Raw genomic sequence first — 20,499 nt, 5'->3', positions numbered from 1 at the left:
AATGTAAAATGTTTATCTGGTATAAAGAAGTTTATCATCGGCACAGAAAGCTGGACTTAAGAACTAAAGGACAGCGTTCAAAGTTGGAGTTACACTGAGGTTGTCCCACTCCTAGTCGTTTTGCTGCAGGAAGCAGACAGTTCCGTACATCGCACAGTGGCCTTGGTCGGTACTGCAGGGTGAGCCCCATTCACTTTAATAGGACTCAGAAGGCAGTACAATCTTGAGCCACTGTGCAATGTATGGAGCTATCTGCTTCCTGCAGCAAAAGGGCTAGAAGTGGGACAACCTCTGTAATGCAGTTGCTTTCAGCCTTGAGCACCAGACATGATTGTAGACATAATGCATTATGCTTGGAAATGATCCACTACAGTACCATCCTTCTACTTAGTCCCTCAACTACCACAGCGGAGAGTGGCTGCAAAGTGGACCATGCAATCCTTAAAATGATGCTGTGGGCCGCACTGCTTCTCTGACTACCTGATGTACACTGTGCATTAGTATGCATTGGTCTAAGACACTACATGCTGCTTTGATTGGTCAGTACTGCTCACATGAACAGCATTGGCCAATTAGAGCAGCATGTAGTGTCTTAGACTACCAATGTATACTAATGTACAGTGTACATCAGGTAGTCAGAGCAATGATGCGGTCATCTTTGTCTCTCCAGGCCCAGAGCAACATTTTAATAACCCCTTCAACAGAGCGGCTAGCAATAGTTTCACCATCCAGGGAAGCAGCTACTGGAGAACCCCTTTAAATTAAGGCACTTACCTAAAGAATCCGATTGTCCACATAAACCCTCTCTGAATATTACTTACCCTACTTCTACCTATAAGAGGGGTCTTAGGACTCTGTAGCGACACAGAATATCCTCCCCCTACAGCAGGGGTCCCCAACTCCAGTCCTCAGCGCCCCCAACAGGTCATGTTTTCAGGATCTCCCATAGTAAGAACACCTGTGGCAATGTCTGAGGCACTGACAATAATTACATCACCTGTGCCATACTGAGGAAATCCTGAAAACCTGACCTGTTGGGGGTTCCTGAGGAATGGAGTTGGGGAACACTGCCCTACAGGATAGACACTTTTCGTGCTGCCCTCTACTGATCCTTAGCCTACATCCACATCTGTACTGGGGGTTCTGTTTTCCTGCTCCGCTATGGGCCATTTTTTATATGCCATGGCAATCATGTAGACCAAACACCCCGACGGGTATTTAATGCCACAGATGCAGATTTTCTGTAATGAAATTTTGGCTGCAGTTCCACAAAAAAATCTGCATGTTTTGCTAACTTATCGCGGCGTTTGCAGCAGATTTGCCAGCGGGAAGAAGGGTGAAAACTGCAGCGAAAATATGCAGCATTGGGGGATTTTTTTTTTTTTTAAATCCTGAAAAATCTGACCAATTTTTTGTACAATTTTTCTGTGCAATGTTGATACGTTTTGTATCCAATTTTTACACTAAAAAAAACCCCCAGATTCTGCAGATTTTTCTTTTTTTAAAGGTTACGCGTTATAAAAAATGGATCGCAAACGCATCAAACTTTAAACACACCCTTGAGCTTAAATGGGCAGTTTTTGTCCAAAAATCCCAACAATATAGAACATGCTGTGATTTTTTCCCCCGCTTGGACTGTTCATCCGATTAAAAAAAAAAAAATAGCAAAATTAGGAGATTTCAGCTCTGAAGCTTACAGAATAGTGAATGCAGCTCTGGAACAGAATACAAGACGTCATTCAGAATCGGTACAAGAGAATTCTAAAAGTGCCTCAACGTTTTATCTTTATATAGATCAAGTCTTTATGTAGCTTGTGGACCCTGATGGTTGCCGCGGGCTCATCACATGGCCAGTCCATCTAGTATTCCAGTAAATTCCTTTAATCTGGCATTTATCTAGGGATGAGACGCAACGTACTAGCAGCAGATTTCACATTATGTTTTGAGTCGTGTTGAAGTTTTTATAAATAAATTGCAGATTTTTTTTTCCTTTTAACCAATAATCCGCCATGTTTGATAATCCAGAAACTGCAATACCAGATTAAAGAACATTTACTGCAGATCACGGCAAACAATCTCTCTCATCACGTGACACAACAGGAAGTTGTTACTTCAGACCTCTTTAGAAGTCTGCAGGAAGTGACCGGGGAGGTGACAGAAGTCGAGTGCCGACTGAAACTTATCAGCAACGAGAAGAGTCTCTGCATTAAAAAAAAAACAAAAAAAAAAACACTTTTCCCCAATGCAGTAAAATTTGGCTGAGTGGAGTTAGTATGAGCAGGCCAGCGTCTGGGCCCGCACATAGGTCCCGACAGAGGGAGGTGCTCCCTCTGTAGCCCAATGAGATTGAAAGTGGGCATTTCTACATCATGCCAGCCCTGAGCTTTCTAAAGGCCCCCAGGGCTGCCGTGTATTTCTGCCTATTGAGCCATGCCTGTGGCAGAGCTTAATAAAACACAATACACTGCAATACTGAAGTATGTACGCAGTGAAGTGTGCAGTATATTGTAGAAGCGATCAGACAATCGCTAATTCAAGTTTTTTATTAAATTGCAAAACATATTAAAAGTTTAACCCCCCCTCCCCTTTTTTATCATTTTTAGCATGACAAAGAAAAATAAACCCACATATATTACACATTGCTGCATCTGTAAAAGTCTGATCTATTAAAGTAACACAGTAGGGGAGCATGGTTTATACAAAACCAAAAAAACAACCCCAAAATATACACAACACCCGAATTGCACTTATTTGGTCCCCCCGGCTCCAAGAAAAAAAGTACAAGAAAATGCGATAAAAAAGTCACATGTAGCCCAAAATAAAAATTTTCCACAGCGGCGACGGAAAATAAAAGATTTGGAACAGGAAGTTATAGATTTAAAAATATAGATATATTTTAAAATTAGCATGACAAAACAAAACAGAATAAAAGGTGGCATTGTTGCTGCAGTGGGTACAATTACGTCCCCCCGTTTCACCAGTTAGAAGTTTCTAAGGCGTTTCGGTACATTATACGGCACATTAGATTGCACCACTGAAAAATACACCCGTCTCGCAAAAAGCCCTCAGACATCAACGTGGATGGAAAAATAGGAGATTATATTTTAAAAATGGGGAGGAGAAACCGAAAAATGAGAAAAAAAAAACCCAGAAAAAAGGACGTGTCCACAAGGGGTTAATCTGGCACCCGGGGTTTATCCAGCATATGACACAACTAGTTCCATGTCAGATTAAAAGGCGGCTTCACACGGGTGTATGTGTAATAGAGCACGCTTCAACGCAGCGTATTTGCCCCGTTAACAAGTTGTTCTTGCACGCGTCTGCATATTAGATAGATGCAAAATACTGAATGACCCAGTGATATCAGTGGGTTCTATTCACTGCGGTTTATGCTTGCAAATTTTGCACATAAAAATACGCCCGTGTGAAGGAGCCCTAATGAGAAAATTTCCTTACACTCCAGCGCTGTGTGGGTGGGAGGGGGGGGGGGGGTCATAACTTTTCCCTACAAGTGCTTCTTTACACAACGTTTTCTTTCCACAATACTGTAACAACTTTGCGGCATTGGCAGTAATAAGCCGCTACTTGATGGCGCCGTGCAGACAGACCCTAAGTGTTCTTACCGGAGATCGCGCACGGATTTCGTCCATCTCAATGAAAGAAATCCGTAGTGATGAGTGATTTGTTTTAAAATTCATGTGCAAAAGAACAACTGGCGCCGAATCAAAAACAGCGCAAATTCCCATTGAAGGCAACTGTAGGACATGATTCATGCGTCAAATAAGCCGTCTGAACAGACCCTGAGGGCCTGTCCGTAGGGCCCAGCGATTCATACTGGAAGAAAAGATGTAGCAGAGCTGAACTTGTTGTTTAGCCGTTTAGGACAGAAGCGGTGCCGTGTCTCCTTAAGGAGAGCACCCAAAAAGTGTGTGGGGACACCTAGGGGGTGAGTGGATCAGGGGATGGTATAGTCTCTCCCCAAGGAGAGCACCAAGAACGGGTGTTGGGACACATAAAAGACGAGTAAGGAGACTTATAAGGCCATGCTAGCTCCTCTGGGAAATTTATGCAAATCAGAAAGATGGAAAAATATCTCTACAGCGCCATCTATTGGATCCAATAGATGGCGCTGTAGAGGTATTTTTCCATCTTTCAGATTTGCCCTTTGGGACACAGCATGTAACGTAACTGACGCCGTAGGTTTCGTACAGGTATTGTACTGCTTTACGATGAAGAGCAGCTGCCAACGACAACCTCGTTTCTGCTATGTCTGTAGTAAAGGGTTCTCTATTCGGTGTATCATATTATACATCATCGGTGCTCTCTCGGTATCATATGGCATGGATGACTGGCAAGACGGGAAGTCCCAGCACATCACACACAGGATGCCCGGACCGCGCTAAACCATCTCCGCTCACCATATGTGACCAATGAATGTAGAGATGGAAGCCAATCACACCGACACTTCTCGGAAACGCTTGAAGTGATTTTTCGTCCCCTTGCCCGGCAGATAACGGACTTCTATGCAAACGTTTTTTATACTATATATATTTTTATAACACTTGTTCCCTGTATGAGGATTTCACGTAAAGAAGCGACACGACACTTTTTTCCCACAACGTGGATTTCCAATCTGTGGCAGAAAAGCCTGCATTGTGGAGACGGATGCGGATTTCCCATTAAGAAGTGGATTCTGGCATCAATTCTGTGCAGAAGTCCGCCATGTGACCATTCCCGGCGGCCGCTCTCACACGGGCGTTTGTAATATTTTAATGCAGCGTTTACTGAGATTTCAGTGCAGTAAAAAACACGGACAAGCGAGCACGGCCCAAACGCTGTACACCGCATTCTAGACCGCGGTGAAGACGCTCCCCCATTTATTTCAATGGCCGACACATCGCATAAAAAAAAAAAAATCACTGAAACACACAAAAATCATACAGACAGCATGTTTGATAAACGCTGAAGCGCTCGTCTGAGAGGCCCCAATGAAATAAATCGCTTTAAACGCTGTAAAAAAAACGCCTGCGTGAGAGTGGCCTGATGGAAAATAATAAAACCTTTTAAAAACCGACTTTTACCGCCTGCCCACAGAATACTAGTTAGAGCCCTTTTATGCGGGTCAATAAATTGTTCAGATTCTTGTCACCCAGTGTAAAGGCACACCCCGACTGAATAACGAGCGAAAATTCCTTCGCTTCTCGTTCCTCATTTAGTGTCTGCATGCAGAAAACTGAACAACGATCATTCCGTGTAAACAGGCAGATCATCTATGAACGACTGCCTGTTTACTATGAATGGAGTTGGGCGGGTCGGAACGATCTGATTGCTGCGCCCCCATTCACTAGTGTGTGAACGTACAGAAACGATTATCCCTGGAACAACGCACCAGGCATCTGCTCCCGCTAGGGCCGCTTTACACAACCTTTGAGATAAAAGTCTAATCAGTGGGAGTCTGACTGCTGAGACCACTATGATCCTGAAACTGGGGGTTCCTGTGTTCCCCCCGCAGGGAGTTGAATAGAGTGGCAGCCAAGCGTGTGTTGTACTCTGCTGATGGTCCCATGGAAAGTTCTAGCCCCTCCTCACTGCAAGTGTGCCAACAGGGGGGCATGGGATGACTACTCTCAAGATTGGTGGGGGTCCCACTCTGACACCCCCACTGATCAGACTTTTACCTATGGACAGCCAAAACTGCCTGTCCACGGGCATTGCGGTATCCTGCCACGAATCTCCGCCGCGGGAACCCCCGCCAGCGAGGAGCCGACAGACTGATCTCCGCCAGTCAGCCTTTCTGACTGATAGGCTGACCGCGGAAAAATCGCAGCATGCTGCGATTTGCCGGCTGCGAGTGGAGAATCGCAATGAGTCTCCGCTCGTGGACAGGGGGGCTGCGCTCTTCATAGCTTTTACTGCGTTCCCCGCGGCCGGATTATCGCCGCGGGGAACGCAATGCAAACTCGCCTGTGGACAGGCAGCCTAAAACTCCATCTTTGGAATCCCCTTTAAGCGAAGTTATATAAATCCATAATCCCCTTTGAAGACCACCCCCCACTATGCAGCTCGCTAGGAATGGAGGCCACTTAAAGCTTTTCTCATTGGGATTTGTTCCTGGCCTTTCCAAAAAAAGGGGGGAAAAATAGATGGAGAAACCTCTAAGCAAATGCAGTGTATGACGAACACAATCCGACTGCTGGGGACGTAAAGTGTTGGTTGGATATTTAATACATGAACAAAAACCTCACGTCCAAAAGAGACGCTAATCACTTGGTGTAATACGTATATTACACACGGAAAATACCTTGTTAAACCGGCATGTAGACGAGGACTGTAAACATATCACACGCCTGTCACTAAGGCACGCTGAGCTGCAAGTAAGAACTCGAAGTATATCAGGTTGGTCAGGAAGTTAATGTCCCCCCTTGCATGCCACACGTCCAAAATTCTGTGCCGACTAATTTCTTAATATACATTTATAGTAGGCTCTGTATACCCCATTCCCCCACATAAACAGAGAGAAAATTATAAACAATTTTGTCTTCCTGTATCCACCACTAGAGGGAGCTCATTGCATACAGTTACCATTCATCTCAATACAACAATATGCACTTAGCTTCTAAGCTCCCCCTAGTGGTGGCTACAGGCAGCCAGAATTTAATCATTTAAAGGGCCACTCCAGCAAAAAACACATTTTTCCATCCCCACACCCCTCACCTGATTGTCTATCACATTCTGGACATCTAGTCACTTCCATGCAATGCATGCAGCCTCCTTTCTGCTACTTATCAGGCACCATCTTAATTTTTAGTTTTCTCCTTTCTTTCTCTATGTTGTGCTAGCAATCTCATGATGCATCAGCACTACATCATATGACCAACTAGAGCCCTTACCATTTCTGCCTGTTGGGAGGACAAGCTGTTTATCATTACCCTCTATTAAAGTATACAGTCAGGAGGACGAGCTGTGATCCCCTTCATTATCACAGTGTGACTGGAGCCTCTAATCACCAGCAGTAACCGTGACAGGAGTTTCTTTACCGCCATAAGGAGCCTGTGTGGTACAGTCCATGCAATCTCATCATACAGGAAGTTCTGGTGAGGGAGAGAACACAAAGCCAAGTAATTCCCCGATGGTCACAATCTGATCACATGACCCAACTGAAGGAATAGAATACCAGTCGACTTATATACACTGGGGGCTAGCTGCATAATGGATGGAAAAAAAGTTAACCGGAGTGGCCCTTTAATTAAAGGCATGTTGGGGATTAAGTGCTTTGACCCGCTCTATATATAAAGGTACGTTATAAAATGAATCAGCGCACAATTTCGGAAGTAAAAACGTAATGATATACAAAGGGGGACGTGTAAGCCGTGATGCGGGGTCCGCTCTTGGCACAAACTGCTATCATGAAATGCTGGGACTTTCCTTCATGATAAGGGAAGAGGCCATTGGCCACGGCGACCATGCTCCCTGGCTGGAGAGGCATTAAGGCACTTGTCTAAGACGTGGAAGATCTCCTTCATGATGGGAGGATGAGGAAGGTGCAGCTTTTTATTGGAAGTGATGGCGCACCATTCCTATATACTATGTCTCTGGCTTGGAGTATGAAGAACTCTTTCCCAGGAATCAAAGTCACTTCAAGGTAAAAAAATAATCCATTGTTCTGCTGCTATAACACTGAAACAGACCCAACCCTGTGCCGGACCTAGAACCTGTTCTAGACTCAGCCAGCGCCGGGTGGTTGGGGTGGGGAGAAGGTTGGAGGGAAGATTGTCATCGCATCTCATTACATGATCCAGACTCTTCTCTCAACAGTTCATCTATCTGGAGAATATCCATGGTCAAGGGAAGGACGACACTTGGACGCAGACTCAATAGGTGAGCTGAGCAAAGGGATGCCGAAGAAGCTCCTCAGCAGACGGCCTCTGCCGCGCTTCCACCAGTATCCGCTTTACAAAGTCCCGGCATTGCTCTGATGTGTTTGCTGGAAGGTGAGGAATGGTCGGCTGGGTGGCGATTTTAAAAATGGCAGCCATGGCTTCATACTCTGCCCAGGGAGGCTTCTCTGTTAGCATTTCCACCACGGTACAGCCCAAGCTCCTGGGGTAAAGACAAAAGGAAGGAGTTATGGAATGTCCAGATGGGGTGGAACTTGCTGCGGAATGTCTGCAGCGCAAAATCCGCACCGTTTGGGGTAGATTTTCGACACTTTGCGTGGAATTTATCACTTGACGAGGTGGAAGATGCTGCGGATTTAAATTCCGTATCGCATTTCCATTTCTGCAGCGTGAGAACGCAATTTTTGAAATCTCACTTTGCTGCTACAGTAAACGTTACGGATTTTACATGCAAAGCATCCACAGGGAAAATTTGCCCTGTATGGATATACCCTTACAAGGAAATAAAATATAAGGCAGGGACCAAATTAAGGGTCTATCCAACATGGGCGAGGTCACCGTGCGAGTTCTGTCCAATTCCGAGATGCACGGAAAAAAAAACGCCATTCATTTGAACCATTCATTCACACAACCGATGCTTCACTCAGCCCGATAGTTCAAGTTTGAAAAATGTGTTGCATCTCCTATTTTTGGACGATTCTCACTCAAGAATCACCCATTATTTTCTATGGGAGCGTTCTAAAAACGTATCGCATTCGCATACCACGCAAGTGCAGTCCATTCTTAAAGCATTTTACTATTGTCACCGCATGCAACTTTTTTCACATTTGATGAAAATCTGATGCAAATTGTGCATTTTTAATGAATGTACAAGCATGAAAATCGCAGGTAAAAGGGTCAGCTTTACACCGACCTACCTTGCACTTACCTGTGTGAATTTACCCTAAAAGCGACCCTGCAGTCCTGGATAAATCAAGATGGCAGCACTGCTTCTCCGACTGACTGACACTGTACATTGCTAGAGCAGTGGTAGTCTAAGACATCGCCCGCTGCTCTGATTGGACATCGTTAATCACGAGAGCAGGGCAGGCCAATCAGAGCAATGTGTAGTATCTTACACTAGCAAGGCAGTACTAACGCACAGTCTGCATCCGGTAGGCAGAGAAGCGATGTGGCCATCTTGGTTTGTCCAGGGCTGGAGGGTTACTTTAAATACAGTTCTGTTTCCTTGTACACACCCAAGAAATGGGGGTCAGGCTCTGTTCAAATCTTAGCTTTTGCTTCTGTAGGAGTTCTATGTAGGGAATATTTGCAAATGTATGCCCCCGGATAGGCGTACAGTGGCATGCAGAAAAAAAAGGGGTGCCAACACACGGTCCAGCATACGCAAAAGAACATACTTTGGGCATATGCTGGGTGAATGTGGGCCTAAGGATACTTTCATTGTGCGTACAGGGCGCTTTCAGGACACATACGCCAAATACAACGTAAGAATGAAATATACAAAACTTTTTGTAGTCTGGAATAACTGGCAGAATGGGCTAGGGTACATATGACCAGTCCATGTGGCTAGAATATAGGTACATATCTGTAGCCAAATGGGCAGAAGGGCTGTATCTATGAAGCATCTAGCCATCATTCTTTGCTTGGTGTCTGACACTCTCAAGCTTGGGGTGCAAGCTGAACTTTAGCAAATATTTGCCAAATTTGCAAAGTTAGTGTGACATCATGCTCCAAATGACTGTAATTCGGCCAAATTCACACGGCCGTATGAGAGTTGCACTATGGACACCCATCCATGTGCTCTCTGATCTGTGGGGACAGTGGACATTGCATGCCCTATTAGTACCCATGATACAGCAATTTTTAACACAGACCATCCGTCCATGTGAAAAAGCGCTATAATGGGTCCATGTGATGTCCAGAAATACACGGACCACCCACACAGATGGAAAATACAGCAGTCTGAATGAAGCCTCCCTCTATACTGCTATTGTGAAGTGTAACCTTTTGTGGGGTAGAGTGACTTACCAAACATCGGCTTTCCTCCCGTAACCCTCCCCGCTGATCACCTCTGGGCTCATCCAGTATGGCGTCCCCGTCACAGAGCGGATACCTGTTCCTGACATGCAGATCGTCTGGAGCCGCTTACTGGCCCCAAAGTCTCCCAGTTTAACATTGCCAGCAGAGTCCCGGAGGATGTTGGCACCTGCGAGAAAGGAAGAACAGAAGTAGAAAGGTAAGCAAGACGAACTCCAAACATTAACACCCGACTGACAGCGTACACCGCTCGTTCATGAGATGTTAGTGTGCAGAAAACAGATTTAAGACTAATCGCAGCACCAGGATTTTACCCTTTATGTCCCTGTGCACAATCATGTTGCTGTGCAGGTAGGAAACTCCCTCCAGGATCTGCCGGGTATATCTACGAGTAACGTTTTCCGTTAACGCGCCGTAAGCTTTCAGCTGATCCTTCACCGATCCCTGAGGAAAGGAACACAGAACGTCACAAATTCAGAAATACTGCGGCAGATTCATTATTGGAAATATGACAGTTTTCTGGCGCAAATCGCGCTGTATTACACGATTATGCACCATATTTCTTCTGTGTCCTTAGACGCTTTCAGACATTTTTTTTATGACAATCCAATAAAAAAGGGTGCGGGTTTGTGAAAGGGGACGTTGTGTAAAGGAGACTGTGCGCCAACCTGCACCAACTTTTGCCAACCTTTTTAGTGTTAACTATGCCAACTAGTGGTGGTATAAAGTTACACTAGACAGCGTAAAGTTTCGACAGATTTAACATGTGGCACTATGATAAATCTGGAGCATTTTAAGACTGTCCAGTCTACATATCTGCTCCAATATATTCTATTAGGGCTAGAGATCAGCGAGCCTACTCGGTAAGGCAGTTACTCGAGCGAGCATCGCTCTTCTCGAGAAACTGCTTAGTGATCCGAGCAGGCTTGGGTGGGCTGCGGGGGGCGGAGCGGGAGGAAGAGTGAGAGAGATCTCTCTTCCCCCTGCTCCGCTAAACCCCCCCCTCCGTAGCCCACCTGAGGCTGCTCTGATCACTAAGCAGTTACTCGAGAAGAGCGATGCTCGCTCGAGTAACTGCATTACCGAGTAGACTCGCTCATCTCTAATTAGGGCCTATAAACATCATAGAGGAGCGTCCCCGCTTGGAATCCCTCTCTGTACAAGAGGCTCCTTTTCTGGAGGATTTAAGTCATCCTTGTATTATAAAGACGGTCATTTATCTGAAAGGAAGCCATGTACTAATACATTTCCCCTTCAGTTGTCACTGCAGGTGAAATGTCCGACTAGCCAAGACACCCCTAGCAAAATTTGCTGTTTACCAGTGAAGCCAGTAATAAGTTTTAGGAAGTGGTTGTGTCTCTGACAATCCCATTAGCCCCTTCATATCCACCATCTGTATATACAAGTCCTATGGATGCACCGTGCAGCTAGGATGTATAGGTATATACACGTCCTCCATTTTAGTGGCACATCTCACTGTACAGCGCTCTGCCAGTACAGAGGATGGGTGGCATACAAATTTGTATTTTATTATACTATTTCTGCCCATTTTTCTGTATATAAAACATAGAATTAAAAAAGGCCCTGGTACCATAAGAAAGAAAAAAAAACATTTGTTGATGTGGACATTTAGGCAGCAAAAGCTTTGGTCATGAAGAGGTTAAACAGTCAGGATAAAAGGAATAGTAATAGATTAGAAAACTATGTCTGCTTTCCTCCAGAAACAGCGGCACGGACGTCTATGGGTTCTGTCTAGTATTGCACTGAAATGGATGCGGCTGAGCTGCAATGCCAGATACAACCTCATGACAAGAGTGGTGCTAATTCTGGAAGGAAGCCGCCTCTTTAGACTTCATCATCTCAAACACTTTTTGTGCTTCGCTGTGATAACCCAGGAGAATGCATGAAGCAGACGTGGTGGTTTTCCCATCACACTTACCTGCATAGGACTAACAGATTAAAGCCCCCCCCCCCCCCCTAACTGTTAGGGGTCTGAGGAGAACAGTTAAGAATGGATAACACATACATGCATTCTCTATTTAAGGGTGTTCTACACTTTGAACTACTCCTTTTTATTAAAAGGAGTCCCCAACAATAAAACTGATCACATGATCCAACAGGATTCCCAGAGATTGGCTGTAATCTGTGCGAGAACTTCTGCAGCATCATCACAGGAGAAATATAACATTACACACTGCTCACTCGGGTCGGGAGGGGTATTGTCTCTCCTTAAGAGCACTTAGGAGGCGAGTGAGGAGACTTATAAGGCCATGCGTGCTCCCTCTGGATAATATATGGTTCTGACATTGATTTGAAGGAATGCTGCCATCCAATAGGTGGCGCTGCAGAGGTATTGTTCCATCTTCCTTATTTACATACACTACATATATACATAGTATGTTAGGCGGAAAGGAGTCTACACTGCTCACTAAAATCAGTGGGATGTCCGCGTAGTACACCGACGTCCCGAGTTCTACCAGGACCCCCTTCCCTAGATGCTGTAAGAGCGACAGCCGTGTAGATTCATTTATGGAAGCAGATGATTAAAGGGGTTCTCTGGGACTTCTGCTATTGATGACCTATCTAAAGGATACACCATTTGGGATCCCGGGTGATCAGCTGATTGCCGGACTCCTATCCATTTCAACACTGCAGCAGCCAGGTGTTACTACAGGCACAACTCCCACTGAATTCAATGGCAGCTGTGCCTGCAGTACCAAAGCAGGCCGCTGAAATACAGACAGCGCTATCTGCTTCCAGTGCTGTTGGTACTGACAGCAGACTGGCAATCAGCTGATTGGTGGAGATCTCTTATGATGGACCCCCACCACTCAACTATTGATGACCTATCCTGTGGATAGATCATCAACAGTAAAAGCCCTGGAGAACCCCTTTAACTCTTATCACACCAAGACCAAACATGAGCATGCCTAAAAATCTATGCCACTCACCCCGGGCATATACTCCATGAAAATGGTCAATGTCTTCTCGCCTTTGTCCCGTAAACAACCGTAATACTGTACTATCCTTTCATGGTGCAGGTTCTTCAGCAGCTGGATCTCACACTCCAGGGCGCTGACCTCCTGCAGGAGAAATACGTCAATATCTGCATTATAACGTTTGTTACTATATGGCGGTATATGTGGAAAACTCTGCAGGACGTTGGGAGTGTGAGGCCGTAATCAGACAATTCGCTGCAGTGTTTGCTGCGGTCATCGCCAGGATTGGATGCTAGATCCAATGCGGAAAAGCAAGACAAACTGCACCGTGTGAACACGGCCGGACTGTATGATACGATGGAGAGATATTGGTCCTACTGACCTTGCTTGTTTCTGGACTGTCTGGATCAAACTGAACCTGCTTAGCTGCCAGCTCCCGTCCGGTGTCCACATCATAGCACAGATAAACCCGACCGAAGGCCCCCTGTCCGAGGAGCTTCCCCCGGCGCCAGTTTATAGGGGCGCTGGGAGCTGAAAAGGAAGGTGCAAGAAGTAACAACACACGCAATAATAAAAATACGATGCCCGGTATGAGCCAACTCTACAAAGCATTGCATCATGGGAGCCCAGATGCATTATGAATGCAGCTCTGGAGTATAATACAGGCTGTAACTTGTCCTAGAGATTATTCTACATCATCAATGACATATCTGAGTTTGGGTTATCTTACATTTAGTGGACACATTTCTCTCCGGTACACCCAGCGTATTCTCGCTGTCTGCGCTGCGCAGCCGGTTGCGGGCTTCTAGGTATTGCACAGACAGGCCCAGGTTTTCTCCGTTGGTGCTTAAAGAACGACTAGATGGCACAAGGGTGAAGAGATTGCCTTGAGGGCGCCTGATCCGTGGGAACGTTCTTCGTCCTAGGAGAAGATAAAGGATTGGGTTAATCTTACAGGCCACCTATATAAAACACACAAGTCCTTGGTTGGGTCCTTCGGTATATGGGATTCCGGGACAGCTGGGTGCCAACAAACATGGGGTGACACCCAGCTTTATCAGATTCCTTCATATACATTACAGGCCGATGGTTTTACCAGGCGACCATATTATAAGTGCAGTCAAGAAGCGCTCAGTCAATGGCAGCACCCACCATCACTGTAGTCCTTATGGTGCACAGATACGTGATACCGCCGAGGGTACGTCCCGCCCTTCCCTGCTTTGTCGTAGAACTGATTCTCACGATCTGCGGTGGAAGAGAAGGGAAACATGAATAAAACTTTAGAGTTCTTTAAGAGTAATATTGGTTAAAGGGAAAGTCCAGCCCTGGATACAAAGATGGCCGCACCACTTCTCTGCGTGCAGTGCATTAGTATGCAGAATTAGTCGAAGACGCTACACGATGCTTTGATTGTCCAGAGTTGCCCATGTGAGCAGCATGTAGTGTCTTAGACTACCAATGACATTGTCCAGTGTGCATCAGAGAGGAGGTGCGGCCAACCTTGTTTGTCCAGGACCGGATGGTCGCTTTAAGTACCTGAGAAGTCCTGCCTGTTGTCTGGATTACTCTGAGCTCTTGACATTCGAGACTTCCTAAACGATGGGCTGAAGAGACACAAGGTGGAAAGCACTTAAAATCAGCAACGGTGCTGGTAGTGATGAATGACGGATGCGACGAACGTCCTGCAGAACAACCCTATAACATCACCTGGACTAATTCATTACTTACGAGTAGAGGGAACAGTGATGCCCAGAGGCCTTCAGTCCAAATACATGGGGTCAAGGAATTCGGGAATATTAAAAGGGTTATTCATTTCTTTACAACTGTTGCTTTGAAGCTGATGAAAGCTAGTTTTAGGACAGGCCATTAAAGCAAAGAAGGTTTGACCCTCGGGGTCCCCGCCGATGCGCTATCTGAAGGGGCCAAGGTGCCTCCGGCGAGTACTGCGCCCCCAGCAACAGCTTGGTACATATTTTAGTATCTGTGCATGATATTACAGATCACTACAGCTTCGTCGCACTGAAGCGAATGGGACCGAGCTGTAATAACAGGCATGGGCACTATGAAGAAAAATGAAAAAAAAAAGGACAGAGCTGTCCCTAGTAAGCAATGAAGGGGAGACATATATACCAGAGTGCCGGAGCCCCTCGAACAGCTGATCTGAAGTACTGACAGTCAGAACCTCACTAATCTAATATTCATGGCGTATCGTAATGATAAGCCAAGTTTAAAGAAAAGAATAACCCTTTAACATCAAACCTGCTGGTTCCATGTTAACACTGATAGCAGCCCTCAGCCAAGGGTCTGCCAGCCCCCCAAATACACTTTACTGGGGAAAATGGAAAGAAGTCTTATCTCCAGTATACAGAATACAATACAAGTAGTCATTTAAGCCCCATTTACACAGAACGAGTGTCGGGCAAGCGATGCCCGACACTCGTCCCTGTGTTTCCTCACTCCTGTGCTCCTGCACAGGAGCAAGAAGAGCAAGCTGGTTCACAGAGCGGCCAGCAGGGGGTGGGGCAGTGCAGGAGATTTCTCTCCTCTCTCACTCCCCCGCCCCTCTCCATTCACATAACACAGCGGCCGTTCACTACTGAACAGCGGCTGTTTAAGCTGAACGATAAGCTTCATCGCTGATCGTTTATGTAGAATGAAAGATTAGCGATGAAGCTCATCACTCATTGTGCAGTTTAAACAGAGGCCGTTTAGTAGTGAACGGCTGCTGTGTTATCTAAATGGAGAGGTGTCCAAGGAGGCGGCAGCATCAACGGTGTAGAAATTGTAGAAAAAGGTTTTATTGCTCCATAAAATGGCGACGTTTCGACTTAATCCAAGTCTTTTTCAAGCTTGAAAAAGACTTAGATTAAAGGGGTGGTCTCGCGGCAGCAAGTGGGGGTATACACTTCTGTATGGCCATATTAATGCACTTTGTAATATACATCGTGCATTAAATATGAGCCATACAGAAGTTATTCACTTACCTGCTCCGTTGCTAGCGTCCTCGTCACCATGGTGCCGTCTAATTTCGGGGTCTTCTTGCTTTTTTAGACGCGCTTGCGCAGATCCGTCTTCTCCCTTCGGCTCCGCTCGGCAGCATCGGCGATTTGGCTCCGCCCCCTTGTACGCGTCATCGCGTAGCTCCGCCCCATGACGTGTGCCGGTTCCAGCCTCCTGATTGGCTGGAATCGGCACGTGACGGGGCGGAGCTACGCGATGACGCGTACAAGGGGGCGGAGCCAAAACGCTGATGCTTCCGAGACCAGCCGAAGGGAGAAGATCCATCTGCGCAAGCGCGTCTAAAAAAGCAAGAAGACACCGAAGTTAGACGGAACCATGGCGACGAGGACGCTAGCAACGGAGCAGGTAAGTGAATAACTTCTGTATGGCTCATATTTAATGCACGATGTATATTACAAAGTGCATTAATATGGCCATACAGAAGTGTATAACCCCACTTGCTGCCGCGAGACAACCCCTTTAAGTCGAAACGTCGCCATTTTATGGAGCAATAAAACCTTTCTACAATTTCTACACCGTTGATGCTGCCGCCTCCTTGGACACCATTGCATTTATTTGGGGTTGGGTTCATGACCCCACAGGTGGCTTGGCATACACAGATTGGAACCTCTGCACTTAAGTGCATGTGTTAGGTGTGCTGCGGGACTTTCCTATATCTAAATGGAGAGGGGCGGGGGAGCGAGAGGATAAAAATCTCCTGCACTGCCCCGGCCCCTGCTGGCCACTCCGTGTGCGGGCGTAGAGATACAGGTACGAATGTCGGGCATCGTTTGCCCGACACGCTTCCTGTGTAAATGGGGTTTTACTTGGGGCACTTTTACACAGGATGACTGTTGGGCACTTTAGGCCCCATTTACACGGGACGATTATTGCACAAAATGTGTTCAAACGAATGAAAATGTGTGATAATTGTTGGTTCGCTCACTTCTTGCTGTGTCTAAATGCTTCCCGCTCCGTCTTTCACATAGAATATGAAGCACTGAGCGACAAGTTAGCTTGAAGTGTGCGGAAGTTTAGACAGCCAGAACAACCAGCGGTGACGTCCCCGCTCATGCGGAACGTTTAGCCGACAGCCATCCGTGTAAATGGGGCACAAGTGCCCGGCAGTCGTCCCAAGGATTGCTGCTCTTGTGCTTTCACACAGGAGTGATGATTGTCCACCGAACGGAGGCAGGAGCGCACGGAGACCTCATCCGGCCACCTTCACAGTGAACAGACAGTTGGCCATAGATGAACAGCTGACTGTTTAAACGGGTCGACAGGAGCTTGGTTTTTTTAAACATCCTCCGACACATCCCTGTAATACATCAGGAGTCATCAGTGGGGGTCTGTGCCCTGAGAATCCCCAGTAAAAAGGGGCGATCTGCTTCTCTAAGGGCTTCTTCAAGTTTGTCTTCAGAATTTCTCAAAGGGGTTTTCTGGGCAATTGTTATTGATGATCTATCCTCAGTATAACTCATCCATAGCTGGTAGGCTGGGGTCCGCCACTCAGGTGCCCGCTGTTAGCGCCACAACGCTCACGGAGTGAAGGAGACAGTTACAACCCCTGTGTAGGGGCCAAAGCATTGATTTTAATGTGAGCTACGCTTGTAATACCTAGCGCCGTCCACTACACAGGGGTCATAGCTTCCACTCCATGTGTTGCGAGATGGAAAATGGGCGCCGAACCATTGATAGGCTGGGATCTTGATCAGTTACCGATGAGCCATCCTGAGGATAGGCCATCAATAACAACTGCCTGGAAAACCCCTTTAATCCCTGCAGTAGGACGGTACCAGTCGCTGTATGTAAAGGACGGTAGAGTGGTCCAGTGGGCAGTTCGCTCCCGCACAACGGTCCTGGCCTTTCTGCGGTAAGCAATCATCAACCCCTCCCTTGCTCTTCACCGACGGCTCAAGTAGGACACTAGCAGCCAATCAAGAGCCAGGGAGAAGGGTTGATGATCTGAAGCTTCCTCATCTATAACCTTAGCTATGATACATACATATATATGGCCCAGATACAATGCGTACCTGTCATCCGATTGGTCCAGAGACTGGCAGCTTCCAGATATCGAATTCTCTGTATTGCTCAGCGGGTCCAGCATCTGCAACAGAAATATTACGTGACTTTGGAAATCCTGGATTAAATCCCCACAGTCTTCCATCAGACCAGAACAGATGGAAAAAGTTGGGAATTAGTTGACAAGTCAAGTTCAGACTTACACACGGATCATTGGTCTCGGGGATGAACTCGCCCTCACTGTTGATGCTGGTGTAGGAGCCCTGGCGGGCGATTCTCTGCTGCCTCTCGGGGACGTAGCCAGGAGGGGGGGAGCTGCGCCCGGCATTCTGAGAACCTGCAGGCGGAGAACATAATACGTGTGTCTGGTTCTTGGGTGATTTACTATAGTGGAAACCATGAAGGAACACGGCTGAAGGGCAGATTAAGCCCTGGGGGTTACTCACTGACAGACAGGTGACGGCTCCGGGTCTCGGCAGTGTGATATGCTGTATTAACATCGCCCAAGGACTGCGAGGCCTTAATCCGCACTTGTTTCTGGACGCCGGAGTGGGGTGAGGATGTCTATGGGAAAGAAGTCAGTGTGAAATGGAGACTCGGTAATATCCATCCAAGTACTGAGTAGAATATACTGATGGATTCTGTGCGCCAGGTTACTAGGCCGCGTCGTTACATGGCATCTTCCCAAGTCACAGCTGCAAGCGCAAAACAGATGACTTCCAGAATGGATGGCGCAGCGCCCGTATATGTGTAGGCACGCTCCATTGAAGTAAATGGGATTGCAGAAACCTCCCATAGCAAAACAGTCATTAACTTCAATGTAAAGTAACTGCATATGAAAGGAAGTGTCTACATTGAAGGCTGGACCCCATCAATGGTCCTCTGGATGGCAATGCAAGATTTGCTACAGTATGCATGCAAAGTAAGGCCCGCTGGGCAGCGATCTCCGTCCTGGGGCATGCTGGGAGTTGTGGTTTTCCCACAGGTTGAAGACTGCTGCTATAGTTGCAGACACTCTTGTTAAAGGGAACCAGTCAACACCTGTGGGCACTAAAAACTAAGGCTCCTTTTAGGGCTGTCTCAAACGAGCGTATGGTAATAGCGTATTACACGGGCAGCTTTTGCTAGCGTAATACGCTGTACCAATATCACATAGACAGCCATGTTGCCGCTCATAGGAATTGCGTAAATTAAGAAAAATCGCAGCATGTTCTATCCTGGCGTATATTACGTAGGTTTGCATGCAAAGATAGTACATGGCGATGGTACGGCACGCAGCCAGTACGCAATGTCATTGTCATGCATGTATATCTCAGGTCTTGAGGAGTCCGGGGATGCTGTTATACTGACCCACCTCCTCGCTCCTGCGCCATCACCCACGGAAGTCCAAGCCAGCTGACTCATTTCTGTGGCTGAGAGCATGCCCTCAGAGAACAGTGCAGCCTGCAGAGATGATATGCTGCGCACGCACATCGTTCTCTAAGGGAGCGCACATATAGCCGCAGAGACTAGTCCTGCACCGCCAACTTCCATGGGCGATAGTGTGGGAACAGGGAGCGCAATGTGTATAAAAACTACATCCCCGGACTCCTCGGAATCTGGTCTATGATGCTTGGAGTTGGTGACAGGTTCCCTTTAACGAACCGTTTAGAAGCACCAAGTCAGGAACTGGTACTACTGCGGCGCGGTTTGAAAATCGTGCTGTGCCCTTAGGTCTCCGGTATGACTTGGCCCTCTGTATTTGGTCGAGCGATCCTTTAAAGAGACATGCACTGACAAGAGAACATATAAAACACATGCGGTCATACATGGTTCCTGTCGTGGGAGAGGAGCAGAATCCGAAGACTTTTCATACTGGAACTTCGATCCAAGAGGTCCACGGCCTTGTCCAGATCGTCCTGACTCCTAAGCGGGATAGACAGCTGCAGAGAAGAGGAAAGGATATCAGACGGGGGTCATCGGTGCTCCGTGGGGGGCAACACATCTAATAACGGTTCCATATGCAAGTCATTCTCCAATCCATCAAGAGATGTTTAACTCTTCTACTGTAACGTCTCCTCACCAGTGTCCCCGGTCTGGTGAATCGCTTGGCACGGGGGTGGGCAAAACTAATGCTTTATTTGGCCACCCAGCCCCTTCCCCATCCGTCTCCTTACAGCAGGAGTAAGTCTTTATCTCTATTATACACCGACTAGAAATTAGGGGAATGTGAAAAAGTGAATAATAAGTGAATAAGAACTGAGAATGTTGCGGCCCGAGTGCGAACGAGCCGGAGAGGATGTCACCGCGGGCAAACATGAATTATAAATGGCCATTACTCTCATACTATTGCTAGGTGGCGCCACCTCTCCCGTCTGTATGGAGATACCAGATTAATGACATTTCAGACGATCTTACCTCGTTATTCATGTAATGAAGGTCCATCTGCTGCCCGAACACCAACTTTACTTTCTGCTCTACATCCTCAAACTTTACGGGCCGAGGAAACTGCAGGATCCTGCGAGAGAAATGAAAACGGGGCGTTTACACTCAGAGGCTTGCAGCACTCGGAGCGCCATTCTTCTGACACAGAGCTCCAAATCTGCTGCACAGAGTACAAG

The 20,499-nt window shown here is 46.8% G+C and overlaps 1 protein-coding gene across 1 annotated transcript in view; it reads right to left on the bottom strand.

Moving 5' to 3' along the window:
- Positions 1 to 6,207: 6,207 nt before the first annotated feature.
- The window catches only part of MAP3K3 (mitogen-activated protein kinase kinase kinase 3), a 33,346-nt gene continuing 19,054 nt past the window's right edge, over positions 6,208 to 20,499 (bottom strand). The window contains exons 4-16 of the mRNA XM_066587528.1: positions 20,297 to 20,396; positions 19,708 to 19,821; positions 18,346 to 18,463; positions 18,103 to 18,236; positions 17,911 to 17,984; positions 14,414 to 14,481; positions 14,030 to 14,122; positions 13,608 to 13,799; positions 13,260 to 13,408; positions 12,890 to 13,021; positions 10,253 to 10,382; positions 9,930 to 10,107; positions 6,208 to 8,100 (exon numbers count right to left, since the gene is read on the bottom strand). Coding sequence (XP_066443625.1) covers positions 7,872 to 8,100; positions 9,930 to 10,107; positions 10,253 to 10,382; positions 12,890 to 13,021; positions 13,260 to 13,408; positions 13,608 to 13,799; positions 14,030 to 14,122; positions 14,414 to 14,481; positions 17,911 to 17,984; positions 18,103 to 18,236; positions 18,346 to 18,463; positions 19,708 to 19,821; positions 20,297 to 20,396 — 1,711 coding nt within the window. The 3' untranslated portion in view covers positions 6,208 to 7,871. The remainder of the gene's footprint in view (positions 8,101 to 9,929; positions 10,108 to 10,252; positions 10,383 to 12,889; positions 13,022 to 13,259; positions 13,409 to 13,607; positions 13,800 to 14,029; positions 14,123 to 14,413; positions 14,482 to 17,910; positions 17,985 to 18,102; positions 18,237 to 18,345; positions 18,464 to 19,707; positions 19,822 to 20,296; positions 20,397 to 20,499) is intronic.

Source organism: Eleutherodactylus coqui, chromosome 13 (genome assembly GCF_035609145.1).
Source record: "Eleutherodactylus coqui strain aEleCoq1 chromosome 13, aEleCoq1.hap1, whole genome shotgun sequence".
NCBI classification, from domain to species: Eukaryota; Metazoa; Chordata; class Amphibia; order Anura; family Eleutherodactylidae; genus Eleutherodactylus; species Eleutherodactylus coqui.
The sequence above is the reverse complement of the archived record's forward strand: the minus strand, read 5'-3'. Positions and strand labels throughout refer to the sequence as shown.